The sequence below is a fragment of the Dendrobates tinctorius genome, unplaced genomic scaffold (assembly GCF_039654945.1).
Source record: "Dendrobates tinctorius isolate UK_male_01 unplaced genomic scaffold, ASM3965494v1 ptg000060l, whole genome shotgun sequence".
NCBI lineage: Eukaryota > Metazoa > Chordata > Amphibia > Anura > Dendrobatidae > Dendrobates > Dendrobates tinctorius.
The window spans coordinates 39,028,024-39,043,571 of NW_027361728.1; the positions used below are offsets into that span (position 1 = coordinate 39,028,024).

The 15,548-nt window shown below is 43.3% G+C and overlaps 1 protein-coding gene across 3 annotated transcripts in view; it reads right to left on the reverse strand.

The window, feature by feature from the left end:
• The window catches only part of SKIL (SKI like proto-oncogene), a 73,850-nt gene that overhangs the window by 11,622 nt on the left and 46,680 nt on the right, over nt 1-15,548 (reverse strand). For all 3 annotated transcript variants that reach the window (XM_073578879.1, XM_073578880.1, XM_073578881.1), the window contains exon 5: nt 10,394-10,548. In XM_073578879.1, the coding sequence (XP_073434980.1) occupies nt 10,394-10,548 (155 nt within the window). The remainder of the gene's footprint in view (nt 1-10,393; nt 10,549-15,548) is intronic.

Here is a 15,548-nt window from a genome sequence, read left to right on the forward strand (position 1 = left end):
TTTACAATTCTGACCACTGTCCTTTTATGAGGCAAAAACTCTGGAATGCTTCAATGGATCCCGGTGATTCTGAGATTGTTTTTTTTTTTTCATGGCATATTGTACTTCATGATAGTGGTAACATTTCTTTGATATGGCTTGCATTTATTGTGAAAAAAAAAAGGAAATTTGGCGAAAATTTTGCAATTTTCATGCCCTTAAATCCCGGAGATATGTCACACAAAATACTTAATAAGTAACATTTCCTACATGTCTATATGGGTCTATATGATAGAAAATACCCAAAAGTGACACCATTCGAAAAACTGCACTCCTCAAGGTGCTCAAAACCACATTCAAAATGTTTATTAACCCTTCAGCTACTTCACAGGAATTTTTGGAATGTTTAAAAAAAGTGAACATTTAACTTTGCTTCACAAAAATTTACTTCAGATCCAATTTTTTTTTTTTTTTTTTTAATTTTACCAAGGGTAACAGGAGAAATTGGACCCCAAAAGTTGTTGTGAAATTTGTTCTGTGTAAGCTGATACCTCATATGTGCAGCTAAACCACTGTTTGGGCGCATGGCAGAGCTCGGAAGGGAGGGAGCGCCGTTTGACTTTTTCAACGCAAAATTTGCTGGAATTGATATTTTATGCCATGCTGCGTTTGGAGAGCACATGATGTGCCTAAACAGTGGCAACCTCCCACAAGTGACACCATTTTGGAAACTAGACCCCCCCAAGGAACTTATCTAGATGTGTGATGAGCACTTTGAACTCCCAAGTGCTTCACAGAAGTAACATAGAGCCGTGAAAATAAAAAATCATTTTTTTTTTCCACAAAAATAATCTTTTCGCCTCCAATTTTGTATTTTACCAAGGGTAACAGGAGAAATTGGACCCCGAAAGTTGTTGTGCAATTTCTCTTGAATATGCCGGTACCCCATATGATGCGGAATACTACTTTTGAGGCACAGGGCAACGCTCCGAAGGGAAAAGGCGCCATATTGTAGTTCAGATTTTGCTGGAATGGTTTGAGGGTGCCTTGTCACTTTGGCAGAGCCCCTGAGGTGTCAGAACAACAGAAACGCCCTATACAATCTACACTCCCCAATGAATTCATCTAGGGGTGCAGTGATCATATTAACACCACATGTGCCTCACAGAATACTATACCACTGAGCGGTGAAGAAAGAATAAATTACCGGTACATTTTTACCACTGAAAGGCTGTTCTAATTTTTCTAAGGGCTAATAGGAATTTTTTTTTTTTTTTTTTAACAACAAACTGAGGTCCATTTTTTCCTGAGTATGCCAATACCATACATGTAATTGGGAAATATTTTTTAGTCACAGTGCAAAGCTCAGAAGGTAAGGAGTGCCAGATTTTACTGTTATGGTTTGCAAGTACCATGACCCACTGGGAGAGCCCATGAGGTGCCAGAACAGCAGAACCCGAATAAGTGACCCCATTTTACAAACTACACCTCTCAATGAATTCATCTAGGGATGCAGTGATCATATTGACACCATGGGTGAGTCACAGAATTTTATACCATTGGGCAGTGAAGACAAAATAACTACATTTTTACCACCAAAATTTGGTTTTAGCCAAAGATTTTACATTTTCACACAAGAAGTGGGTAAAAATGGCACCAAAATTTGTCCCACAATTTTTACTGAACGTGGCAATACCCCATATGTGGCTGTACAGTACTACTTAGCCATACGGAGAGAGACTCGGGAGGAACGGAGCGCTATTTGACTATTCAAGTGAATGGGTCTCAGAACATGTCAGTGTGTTTCCATGGATAGTGTGTCCATGGGCAAAACAACCTGACATATCCTTTTTTTTAATGTCAGCACGGGCCATTAAACGTCCCGCACATGTGCATACGCAAAACACAAATGGATGTCATCTGTGTGACACTCATTGGCGCCGGGGAAGAAGCGTTCTAGTAAGCGCTGTACCCGAACCCAGGTGCTGAACACGGCTCTCATCATTGTCCCCTGCTCTGCCGTCGATCGGCGCGAGCAAGGAGGAATGATGAGAGTTAGGGCCCCGTTACATTTAGCGATGCACCAGCGATCCTGACAACGATACGACCCGGTCAGGATCGCTGGTGCATCGCCAAATGGTCGCTAGTGAGCTGCCAAAAAGGCAGATCTCACCAGCGACATAGCAGCGGTCGGCTGTCGTTACTTACCTATCAGACGCGGTGATGAAGACGTCCTCGCGCCCGCATCGCTTGTCGGCGCCAGCAGGAAGTCGCCGACGAGAAACGGCTCAAGACGTTTTCGCTCGATCAGCGATAGCCAGCGGGGGAGCCAGTCGGAGGTAAGTGTCACATATAGCGATATCGCCAGCAATATCACTGCTGCGTCACAAAATCGGTGACGCTTTAGCGATATTGATAGCGATATCGCTATGTGTGAAGCCCCCTTTACATTTAAGTGATAAAAGACAGTAGGCGGCGGCTGATGGGACTATTACTCCCATCAGCCTACCCCTGCTGCTGCTAATAACAGTGAAAGCAGGAGAGGCTGATGGGGTTATTCATCAGCTGCCACCTGCGCTATAAATAAATCAATTTTTTTTTTAAATTATTTAAATAAATTTAAAACAGCTTGGGGACCCCTCTATTCTTGATAACCAGCCAGGCAAAACTCACAGCTGAGGGCTGCAACCCTTAGCTGTCAGCTTCAGCAAGGCTGGTTATCAAGAATAGAGTGGTCCCCAAGCAATACTGCAATATAGCTTTTTTATATGTACGTGTCAGCAGTGGGGTCCAATAGTGTTTAATTTCATTAAGTGTAGACATATAGGGTGCACTGACACGCCCTTAGCCTGCAGTATGAAGTTCTTTGTATCTTGATCGGGGCTGCTTATCCACCATTCGGACTATCCTGCATTGAAACCTTTCATCAATTTTTGTTTGCCATCTACATCCAGGGAGATTAGCTACAGTATAATGGGTTATAAACTTCTTGATTATGCTGTGCACAGTGCACAAAGGAACAACAAGATCTCTGAATATGGACTTGTAACCTTGAGATTGTTGATATTTTTCAGCCATTTTGGTTCTCACGTCCTCAGACATTTCTCTTTTCCTCTTTCAGTTCTCCATGCTTAGTGTGGCACACACAGACATAATGCAAAGACTGAGTTAACTTCTCCCCTTTTATCTGGTTTCAGGTACGATTTTGGTATAGCCCACACCTGTTACTTGCCACAGGTGAGTTTGAAAGAGCATCACAAGCTTGAAACAAAGTTGTTTACCCACAGTTTTAGAAAGGTGCCAAAAATTTGCCCTACTCATTTTTGGGGTTTTGTGTGAAATAATGTCCAATTTGCCCTTTTTCCTCAGTTTGTGTTGTTACAATACACACAAAGGAAATAAACATGTGTATAACAAAACTTGTGTAATTGGAATAATTTTCTGGAAAAATTTCAAAGGTGCCAACACTTTTGTCAAGGACTGTAAGCCTCTGGCATGTATGGAAACTTGGGCCCAAGTGCAGCTGCACTCACAGCATGCTTGCCTCTGCATGAGGATGAATAAGACATCTCTCTGCTCACAAAGCTTTGATGTAGTTTCACCAATATGTCGGAGGTGTGTTTATTTTTAAATGAAATAATGGAATATTAGCATATTAACCCCTTAACGACCGCCGATACGCCTTTTAACGGCGGTAATTTAGGGTACTAAAACCACAGCGCCGTTAATTCGCGGCGCTGTGATTTAAGTGAATAGCGCCCCCCAGTGTCGGATTTTCTCCGGGGTCTCGGCTGCCAGGGGTAGCCGAGACCCCAGAGAACATGAATCGGTCGGTTTTTACCGACCCCCGCTTTTGCGATCGCCGTTATTAACCCGATAACGGCGACCGCAAAAAAAAAAAAAAAAAAAGCCGATATTTCACTTATAATTTCTCTCTCCTTTGATGTGATCGCACATCAGAGGAGAGAGAAATAGGGTCCCCGATCCCCCCCGGTACCTCTCCGTGGCCCTCCGTCCCCTCCCGGTGGTCCCACGTCCCGCCGGCATCCTCCGATGGGCGCCGCCATCTTGAAAATGGCGGGCGCATGCGCAGTGCGCCCGCCGGGAATCTGCCGGCTCCGGCTGGCAGATTCCATTCATTATTTTGATCACTATGATAAACGATCATAGTGATCAAAATAAAAAAAATAGTGCGTAACCCCCCCGTTTATCACTCCCTTATATAGGCCAATCTAATGAAATAAAGAAAATATTTTTTTTTTCAGTTTTCCATTAGGGTTAGGGTTGGGCTAGGGTTAGGGCTAGGGTTAGGGTTGTGCTAGGGTTAGGGTTGTGCTAGGGCTAGGGTTGGGCTAGGGCTAGGGTTGGGCTAGGGTTAGGGCTCGGGTCACGGCTACGGTTAGAATTAGGGTTAGGGCGAACTAGAATTAGGGTTAGAATTAGGATTAGGGTTGGGATTAGGGTTGGGATTAGGGTTAGGGGTGTGTTGGGGTTAGGGTTGGAGCAAGAATTGAGGGCTTTCCACTATTTGCCAACTTTGGGGGTCTAAAAATTGGGGTCTAAAAAAATCACTTTTGTGGAAAAAAGACTTTTTATTTTCACGGCTCTGCGTTTATAAACTTTTGTGAAGCGCTTGGGGGTTAAAAGTGCTCACCACACATCTAGATAAGTTCCTTAGGGGGTCTAATTTCCAAAATGGGGTCACTTGTGGGGGGTTTCCACTGTTTAGGCCCATCAGGGGCTCTGCAAGCGCAACATGATGCCCGCAGACCATTCCATCAAAGTCTGCATTCCAAAATGGCACTCCTTCCCTTCCGAGCTCTCCCATGCGCCCAAACAGTGGTTCCCCCCCACATATGGGGTATCGGCGTACTCAGGACAAATCGTATAACAACTGTGCAGGTATGATTTCTCCTGTTACCCTTGTAAAAATAAAAATTTGGGGGCGAAAAGATCATTTTTGTTGAAAAAAATAGATTTCTTATTTTCACGGCTCTACGTTATAAACTTCTGTGAAGCCCTTGGGGGTTCAAAGTGCTCACCACACATCTAGATAAGTTCCTTAATGGGTCTAGTTTCCAAAATGGGGTCACTTGTTGGATGTTTCCACTGTTTAGGCACATTAAGGGCTCTCCGAACGCAACATGGCATCCGATCTCAATTCCAGCCAATTCTGCGTTGAAAAAGTCAAACGGCGCTCCATCCCTTGCGAGCTCTGCCGTGTGCTGAAAAAGTGGTTTACCCCCACATATATGGTATCGGCGTATTCAGGAGAAATTGTACAACAAATTTTGTGGTTGATTTTCTCTTTTAACACTTGTGAAAATAAAAAAAATTGGTTCTGAAGTAAGTTTTTTGCAAAAAAAAAGTTAAATGTTAATTTTTTCCTTCCACATTGCTTTAGTTCCTGTGAAGCACTTAAAGGGTTAATAAACTTCTTGAATGTGGTTTTGAGCACCTTGAGGGGTCTAGTGTTTAGAATGGTGCCATTTTTGGGTATTTTCTGTCATGTACACCCCTCAAAATGACTTTAAATATGATGTGGTCCCTAAAAAAAATGGTTTTGTATATTTTGTTGTAAAAATGAGAAATCGCTGATCAACTTTTAACCCTTATAACTTCCTGACAAAAAAAAATTTTGCTTCCAAATTTGTGCTGATGTAAAGTAGACATGTGGGAAATGTTATTTATTAAGAAATTTGTGTGACACATCTCTCTGATTTGAGGGCATAAAAATTTAAAGTTTTAAAATTGCAAAATTTTCAAAATTTTCGCCATATTTCCGTTTTTTTCATAAATAAACACAAGACTTATCGAAGAAATTTTACCACTAACATGAAGTACAATATGTCACGAAAAAACAATCTTAGAATCAGCGGGATCCATTAAAGCGTTCCAGAGTTATAACCTCATAAAGGGACAGTGGTCAGAATTGTAAAAATTGGCCTGGTCATTAAGCTGCAAACTGGCTCTGTCGCTAAGGGGTTAAAGGGGTTTTCCCACAAACAAAAGTTCATTTTAATCAATAGATCTTGGAAGAAAAAAAATTTCCACAATCAGTTGTGCTTAAATAAAATGTTCCTGTACTGAGGTAATCTTATAAACGTGCCCCTGCTGTGTACTGTGTAATAGCGGTGTCTGACCATGCTGGAACATGGTCTGATCATACCACAGCTCCTGGGCAGTGGAGGAAGCAAAAGAGAGTACAGACATTAAAATATGGGATCGCAGCTGATTCTTTTTGTGAGGTAAAACATTTCCCAGTTTTTTTTAAACGATGTTCTACTTCAAAGAAAGAACAATTTGTCATCTAATGCTGTCTGTATACTTTTTCTTTTCTCCCCACCTGCCCAGAAGCTGTGGTATGATCAGATCATGTTCCTGCACAGCCAGACACAGCCATCACACAGTACACAGCAGGGGCACATTTATAAGATTATCTCAACACAGGAACATTTTATTTAATCACATCCAGTTGTGGAAGTTATTATTATTCCAAGATCTATTGTTAAAGAGAACTTTAAAAGGAAGGTGCCATCCAAAAAAATTTTTTTCAGCAATTGAAAAAATGTAAAGAATTAATGTTTACATTTTCTTAAAAAATATTATCATTTGTTTTTAATTTTGCAAAATATGAAAAATAATTTTAAAAAGTTTGGCATTTCCACTTGTTAACACTAGGGGGAGCAGCTACTGAAATCTGGCACAAAAACCTATGACATCTAGGAACACAGTGAGCAGCCATTTTGATGGGGCCTGCAAAGTTACTGACTGTCTTTGCATGTAAAGTCTGGATCAGAACAGGTCATCAATCAGCATTTCTGTGGAGCAGACAAGAAGACGGTCCATCCATGTGTATAAAACACAGCGCTCTATGTACAATCCCTGGCACCGAACAGGGTGCCCCCCACAGACCAGCACACTGCTCTCCTGAAATACTCTGTGCTGCTGTCTCCCTGCTCCTTCCACCATATATCAGGCCCCGGTCACCTCGCTTTCACACATCGCCAGGACAGGATCTGAGGAGAGGAATGGGGTCTTCGGTCACTGAGGATGGCAGGCAGCAAGGATTCTGGGAGCAGGGTGACAGCAGCACAGAGTATTTCAGGAGAGCAGTGTGCTGGTCTATGGGGGGCACAGAGGGAGATATATGGGGGAGGAGCAGGGTGACAGCAGCACAGAGTATTTCAGGAGAGCAGTGTGCTGGTCTATGGGGGGCACAGAGGGAGATATATGGGGGAGGAGCAGGGTGACAGCAGCACAGAGTATTTCAGGAGAGCAGCGTGCTGGTCTATGGGGGGGTCACAGAGGAGATATATGGGGGAGGAGCAGGGTGACAGCACCACAGAAATCCAGGAAACATTTCTGCTGATTGATGGCCTGTTCTGATCCAGACTTTGCATGCAAAGACCCCATTCCCCTCCTCAGATCCTGTCCTGGCGATGTGTGAAAGCGAGGCGACAGGCGCAGTCCGGGGTGACGCTGGGAAGCAGGCTGGGGGGAAATGTAGCCATACAGTAACAATAAAAATGAGACCCCTCTCTTCAGCTGCCTCACCAGCCCACCCCTGACTGCACCTATTACCCCTGACCCGTGTGCAGGTGCTGAGCCAGAACCACCCTAGAATGCTTTTAGCAGATAATACTGCCATAGTATTCTCACATAATACCGCCATATACTTCACACATAATACCGCCATATAGATCATACCACCATGTAGATCACACATAAAACCAGCAGGGTGACAGCAGCACAGAGTATTTCAGGAGAGCAGTATCACACGGGATAGGATTAGATACACGGCTCAGCAGACAGTATCACACAAGAGAGGATTAGATACACAGCTCTATAGACAGTATCACATGGGATAGGATTAGATACACGGCTCAGCAGACAGTATCACACAAGAGAGGATTAGATACACAGCTCTGCAGTCAGTATCACACAGGAGAGGATTAGATACACGGCTCAGCAGACAGTATCACACAAGAGAGGATTAGATACACAGCTCTGTAGACAGTATCACATGGGATAGGATTAGATACACGGCTCAGCAGACAGTATCACACAAGAGAGGATTAGATACACAGCTCTGCAGTCAGTATCACACAGGATAGGATTAGATACGGCTCAGCAGTCAGTATCACACAGGAGAGGATTAGATACACAGCTCAGCAGTCAGTATCACACAGGAGAGGATTAGATACACAGCTCAGCAGTCAGTATCACACAGGGGAGGATTAGATACACTGCTCTGCAGACAGTATCACACAAGAAAGTATTAGATACATGGCTCAGCAGTCAGTATCACACAGGGGAGGATTAGATACATGGCTCAGCAGTCAGCATCACACAGGATAGGATTAGATACATGGCTCAGCAGACAGTATCACACAGGATAGGATTAGACACACAGCTCAGCAGTCAGTATCACACACGGTAGGATTAGACACACGGCTCAGCAGTCAGTATCACACAGGATAGGACTAGATACACGGCTCAGCAGTCAGTATCACACAGGAGAGGATTAGATACACGGCTCAGCAGTCAGTATCACACAGGGGAGGATTAGATACACGGCTCAGCAGTCAGTATCACACAGGAGAGGATTAGATACACGGCTCAGCAGACAGTATCACAGGAGAGGATTAGATACACAGCTCAGCAGTCAGCATCACACAGGAGAGGATTTGATACACGGCTCAGCAGTCAGTATCACACGGTAGGATTAGATACACGGCTCAGCAGTCAGTATCACACAGGAGAGGATTAGATACACGGCTCAGCAGGCAGTATCACACAGGGGAGGAATAGATACACGGCTCAGCAGGCAGCATCACACAGGAGAGGAATAAATACACGGTTCAGCAGGCAGCATCACACAGGAGAGGATTAGCTACACGGCTCAGCAGTCAGTATCACACAGGAGAGGATTAGATACACGGCTCAGCAGTCAGTATAACACAGGGGAGGATTAGATACACGGCTCAGCAGTCAGTATCACACAGGAGAGGATTAGATACACGGCTCAGCAGACAGTATCACAGGAGAGGATTAGATACACAGCTCAGCAGTCAGCATCACACAGGAGAGGATTTGATACACGGCTCAGCAGTCAGTATCACACGGTAGGATTAGATACACGGCTCAGCAGTCAGTATCACACAGGAGAGGATTAGATACACGGCTCAGCAGGCAGCATCACACAGGGGAGGAATAGATACACGGCTCAGCAGGCAGCATCACACAGGAGAGGAATAAATACACGGTTCAGCAGGCAGCATCACACAGGAGAGGATTAGCTACACGGCTCAGCAGGCAGTATCACACGAGACAGTATTACAGATATGCCCACACTGGTGTAACTGCCCCCGCCCCAATTATACACTAGACTATGGGCTGTATATGTCACTGTCCTCCTCAGACAGCCATAAAAGCTGTCATAAAAAGGAAGGTGTCAGATTACCAGAGATCACTGGGGCTGTGAGTGAGGAGGCGGAGACAGAGGAGGACAGTGGAGCTGGAGCAGGAAGCACAGTGCAGAAAGTCGAGCTCAGCAGATAGCACTGGGCTACAGTAAAATGGCGCCCAGCCACACCTACAGCAGTGAATGGTGCAGCCAAGAGGGGCGTGCCCAGTTCACTGCTAATGAGGCTGCAATGTGGGGTCGGGAACCGACCACAGTCTCCTATGTCCAGGGACGGCCATATTTGCAGACTGTATGAGTCCTCCACAGACCTGCAAATCAAGATGGCAGCGCCCAGTGGCTACATTAAAACATTATTACAAACAAACCATAAATCCAAGTTAGTACAACATTTGCTGAAACAACATGTTTTGTTACTTACTCTTTTTTTGCAAATTATATAAAATTGCGGCACCTTCCCTTTAATTTGTGGGAAAACCCCTCAAAGTCCTCTTTCAGATGTCCGTGAATCATGATTTGAGCACAGGTTGGGTACAGTTATGGTTCCCATAACCAGAGCTTGACAGCCTCATAAAACATACACGGGGCTGTTGAGTTTGGGTTCGGAGAGTCGCGGGCAATCCGCACACTGACTAATACACAGATGTCTGAATTCACCCATATAAAGAGATTATCTAACATGAAGATTACTGAATAGTTTGACGTACAGAAATGAATGTGCGGCCCTATTGCATCTTACGCTAATTATGCCCTTACATTTGATAAATGTGACAGTGACGTGTATTGCAGGTTTTCTTTATGCGTCTCAGCTTTGCACATCACGATTCAACAATCTTTATCTTGTAGAAGCATATATTTTTATGATTTGCACATAAAGAAATTTTTTTTCAGGACATGAAGATATAAACTATCAATAAAAGGCTTGTATGTACAGACCTACAGTATCAGCGATCACAAGCGTTGAAGTCACAATAGTCCTGTACTTACCATCTGGATTTGGTGCTTTTTCTGTAAAATGTAATTTAATTTTTCTTGCTGTTTAAGAAAGGTCTTCACAACTTCTTCCATAATGTGACCCTTGTCATCCTCACATACATCATCTTTATTACAGACTGGAATGTCTTTCTCCTCATTGCTGGCTTCTACGGACAGAAGCATACATGATTAATATGTCATAAAATTGGAGAAAAAAAGAATAGCTATGGAAACACCAGGGCATGTGCATGACTGATCTTATCCTCATTGAAAAGATGCCACTTGAAAATGTGATTTGGTTAGGCCTGGCGAGTCTCATTACAATACGGCCAAATCATTGACTTCAACTTGTTCATTATATAATAGTGAGTTTCATGAAAATGGGGAAAAATGCAAAGAAAATACAAACAACCATAGTTCACCATTTAAATCTCCTGGCGTTTCAGTGCAAAGCACTTCTCATAAGGCATACACAATGTCTGCGCAGTCTGCACGGTGTACCATTAAAGAGTACCACATATATTTCAGTCATTGCAACATGAGGTACGGGTGTAGCCATGCAGAGTGCCTTAAAAAAGTATTCATACTCTCAACTTTTCCACATTTTTCACTTTACATTCAAAAACTTAAATGTATTTTTTGGAATTTTAAATGATATCAACACAAAGTAGCAAGCATGTGTGAAGTGTAAAGAAAAATGACAGTTTTTCTAATTATTTTAAAAATATAAATCTGAAAATTATGACATGCATTTGTATTCAACCCCCTGTAGTCAGATACCAATAAATAAAATCCTGAGTGCCCAATTGCCTCCAAAAGTCACATACGTTAATTAGTAAACTGAGTGCACCTGTTCAATTTATTCTTTGTATTACTACAGCTGTTCTTTGAAGGGTCAATTGAGATTTTTTTTTTAAAACATTAGGCATCAAACAACATTATGGAAATCAAAAGGAACACACTAGACATGTCAAGGATAAAGTTGTGAAAACAGCCCAAGCTCTAAACATCTCACGGCGCACTGTTCAATCAATCATCAAAAAAAATGGAAGGAGTGGTACAACTGGAAACCTACCAAGACATGGCCGCCCACCTAAACTGATATCCCAAACAAGGCAAGCACTAATTGCAGAAGCAGCCAAGAGGCCTATGGTACCTGTGGAGGAGATGCAGAGATCCACAGCTCAGGTGGGAGAATCTGTCCACAGGATAACTGTAAGTTGTATGTTAAAAGCAAGCCATAAGAAGTCCAGTTTGCAGTTTGGAAATAGCAAATCTAGCACCCTGGTCCAAGAGCATCATTGGTAGTGCGTGACCACTAACCAGAAAACTACAAACATCCTCCTACCTGCAGGAAACCCTGGTACTTTTTTTTTTTTAAATTTGTAGACCTGGCTCGAAATAATTGTTGCGGTGCAATGGCCATGTCTATTAATCCAGAAGGTTCAAAGGGCTTTGGTAGGAGACAATGACCAACTGATGCGGTAGCTGGATCAGGGTCCTGCAAATATTTTTGCTCAATTTTAGTAACAGACCATGAATAGAGAGATCGCTCTTATAGGAGTCTGAGTCATTTACCGAGACCAGTTTCCTATGGTGCATGTAGACGTTGGAACATAAGCAGCTATGGCAAGATGGCTGCCCCAACAATCAAGTACAGTAAACAAAATTTAAAAAAAAAAATCAAATAAAAAGGTTTTATTTTCTATTGCAACTGCAACAAAATTCCAACAATGGCAGATAAAAAAAAAAAACCTCCTATAAGTACATCCTAATTAATTCTAGAATATAAAATTGATCACAATTTTCAGCTCTGATTCTTTTCAGTAACATCCTTACAGCTCTACCGATGACCACGAGGACAGAAGTTATGCAATGGACAACTGTACTCTCTACTCCCCTCTTATCTCCTCTTCCCACAATCGCATGCAAGATTTCTCCCGCGCATCCCCTCTACTCTGGAACTCTCTACCACAACAATATATCAGACGCTCGCCTACCATCGAAACCTTCAAAAAGAATCTGAAGACCTACCTCTTCCGACAAGCCTACAACCTGCAGTAACCACCGATCAACCAAACCAATGCCCGACCAGCTCCACCCTCACCCTTCCCTTGTAGATTGTGAGCCTCCTGTACCAGTTGTGACTTGTACTGTTTAAGAATAATGTATTTGTTTTTAATATGTATACCGCTCCTCACATGTAAAGTGCCATGGAATAAATGGCACAATAATAATAATAATAATAATAATAATAATAATAATAATAATAATAATAATAATAATAATAATAATAATAATAAAACTGTATGGACTGAAGGACTTTTTTATAATGTAAGAAGCTTTACTACAAGTGCTACAGTAAAGAACATAACTGGACAGAGTCTCCTCTGCCTCCTCCTTTCCACCTCCTGCTCCATAGCCCCCAGCAGCAGCAATATTTTGCACTTAGAGATTGTCTTACAAGACTTCGGTATTTGTATGGTTATTTGTTGTATAGTCAAAAAAATGATACTTTGGATTGGGAAAAGAGCACTAAATAAAATGCATATTGATTTTGTGAACAAAGATTAAATGGTGGCCCGCCTGGCACAGATATCGGGAAGGCAGTAAAGGGAGAACGGTGGGAACATTAGGCTCTCTGCATCTTTTATAGCCTGTGATGGTTTAATAAATCTTTTTCAGCTATATGCCACTGTCCATAAAGAGGAGCGTAAAGCAGCACATCGTACGATTCATGTGGCTTAGCCTTCACCTTAGCCGAGTACATAACAGGCAGAGATAATGTGAGCAGTGCCATGAGATTCATAAGGCGAGCCTATAGAGCTCCTCCACACAGCCATCTCAAATAATCTCGGCAAACTACTCAAACAGGATTAATGTTTGAAAACAAGAAACGCCATGTGTTTGGCATCCACTACCCTGTGGTCTCCTCCTCTTCAGGTGAACTGGATTCCGATCTGTTAGGGCGAGTTTACACTAGACGATTATCGGGAACGTTATGTTCATAGGAAACCTTGTTTCCGATAATGGGAAGGTGTAAACAGGCTAAAGACAACCCAATGAATGAGAAAAGGCTTGTTTGTCAGGTGACAGGATTTTAATTCTGGCGTAAAAATAATTGTTCTCCGCAGCACATGATCCTGTGTAAACCTGAGATGTGTTGCTGCTGGAAACAATGACAGTGTATATGCTATGCGCATTAGAGTTGGGCTCAGCCTGTCTAAATGGCTGACGATCGGCATACGTGTAGATGGCTTCTTGTCAGCTAGCATAGCCACCTTTAGACTGATACATTAAAACTAAACACCCCAGGATCAGACTAATCCCACCGAATACAATTTGTGGAGTAGAAGTTAGGCTATGTGCCCACGTTGCGTGTTAAAACGCACACTGAAAACCGGACTCCTTCTCAGAAATCGCGCATTTTTCTCCACACAATTTCACCGCGATTCTGTTCGCGATTTTGCCGCGATTTTCTCAAGCACTTTCCAAGCGATTTGAAGCATCGCTTGGAAAGTGATTGACAGGTTGGTCACACTCGTCAAACAGTGTTTGACAAGTGTGAGCAGCTTTTTACTATTGAGGCCGCCTATGCGGCGTCAATAGTAAAAGATAGAATGTTAAAAATGATAAAAAATAAAAAAATCGGGGTATATTTACCTTCCGACGTCCCGTGCTGCCATCCCGGGCCTCAGCGTTCCCAGTAATGCCTTGCGAGACCTGTGATGACGTAGTCTCGCGTTGCTATAGCGATCTCGCGAGACCACGTCATCACTGGACCATACCGCAAGGCATTACTGGGAACGCTTAGGCCGGAAATGCAGCGCGGGACGCCGGAAGGTAAATATACCCCGATTTTTTATTTTTTATTCTTTTTTTTACAGGGGTATGGTACCCAGGGCCTGGAGGACAGTCTCCTCTCCTCCACACCGTGGGTACCATCCGCACATGAGACGCTTAACTTCCCGCATGGTGGGCATAGCCACATGCGGGAAGTAAGCGATTCTCATGCATTCCTATGGGTGCGGAATCGCGGCAATTCTTTGCGATTCCGCACAAAAGAATGAGCATGCTGCGATTTTTTCCGCGATGCGATTCCGCCGCGGAAAAAAGCGCAGCATTAGCACAGCATGTGCGGAATGCCATAGGAATGTATGGGGGGCGTTCTGTACACGATTTTTAAACGTTTTTGCTCCGAAAATCGCGGCAAAAACGCTTAAAAATCGCATCGTGGGCACAGCCTCAAAATATGCAGGGAAAGGGACGAAAGCTAAGGCTGTGTGCACACGCTGCGGAAAAGGTGCGGATTCATCCGCGCGGATTTTGTACAATCCGCAGGTGAAACCGCAGGTCAAAAGACCTGCGGTTTTACCTGCGGATTGCTCTGCGGTTTTGCCCTGCGGTTTTTCATCTCCTCAATGGAGGAGATGGCAAACCGCAGGAGAATCCGCAGAAAGAATTGACATAGGGAATCATTGTACTGTACACCGCAGCAAAAACTGCTGCGGGTCCGCAGCGGCCAAAACCGCTGCGGAACCGCAGCAAAATCCGCAGCGTGTGCACACAGCCTTATAGAGCATGACAGAGTGGCCTGATGTTTGTTTATTTATTTATCTTTTAACTCCTATGGACAAGATTTAGGCTATGTACTCACGTATGCAGAAAGTTCCTGACTAAAAACCGGACTCCTTCCCAGGAAAAACGCGTTTTTTATGCGTTTTTTTTCCAGAGCATCTACATTCTCATAGAATATAGCTGGAAATGCGTTTTTTACTGCAAAATTAATGAACATGCTGCGTTTTTTACCGCAATGCGGGTTTTTTGCAGAACAAAACACATGTGCACAAAAATTGCAGAATGCATAATAAGAATGGGATGCTTAATGTATGCATTTTTTAAGCGTTTTTGCATGGAAAAAAATGCAAAAAAAAACGCTTATGTGGGCACACAGCCTTAAAATACTGTACCAAAGGGAGGCATAATAACCTCCTCTCAAGCTCGTGGATCCAATGCAGGCCACTTTGCTGACCAGAACAAGTGTGGTGTCTAGGTGTCACAGGACCACTGATGCCTCTGATTGCCTGCAGTGGTTAAGTGATGTAGAAGAGTAAATCATCGGATGCTTCTCTGATGATGCGCTGCTAACTACATACATAATATGTCT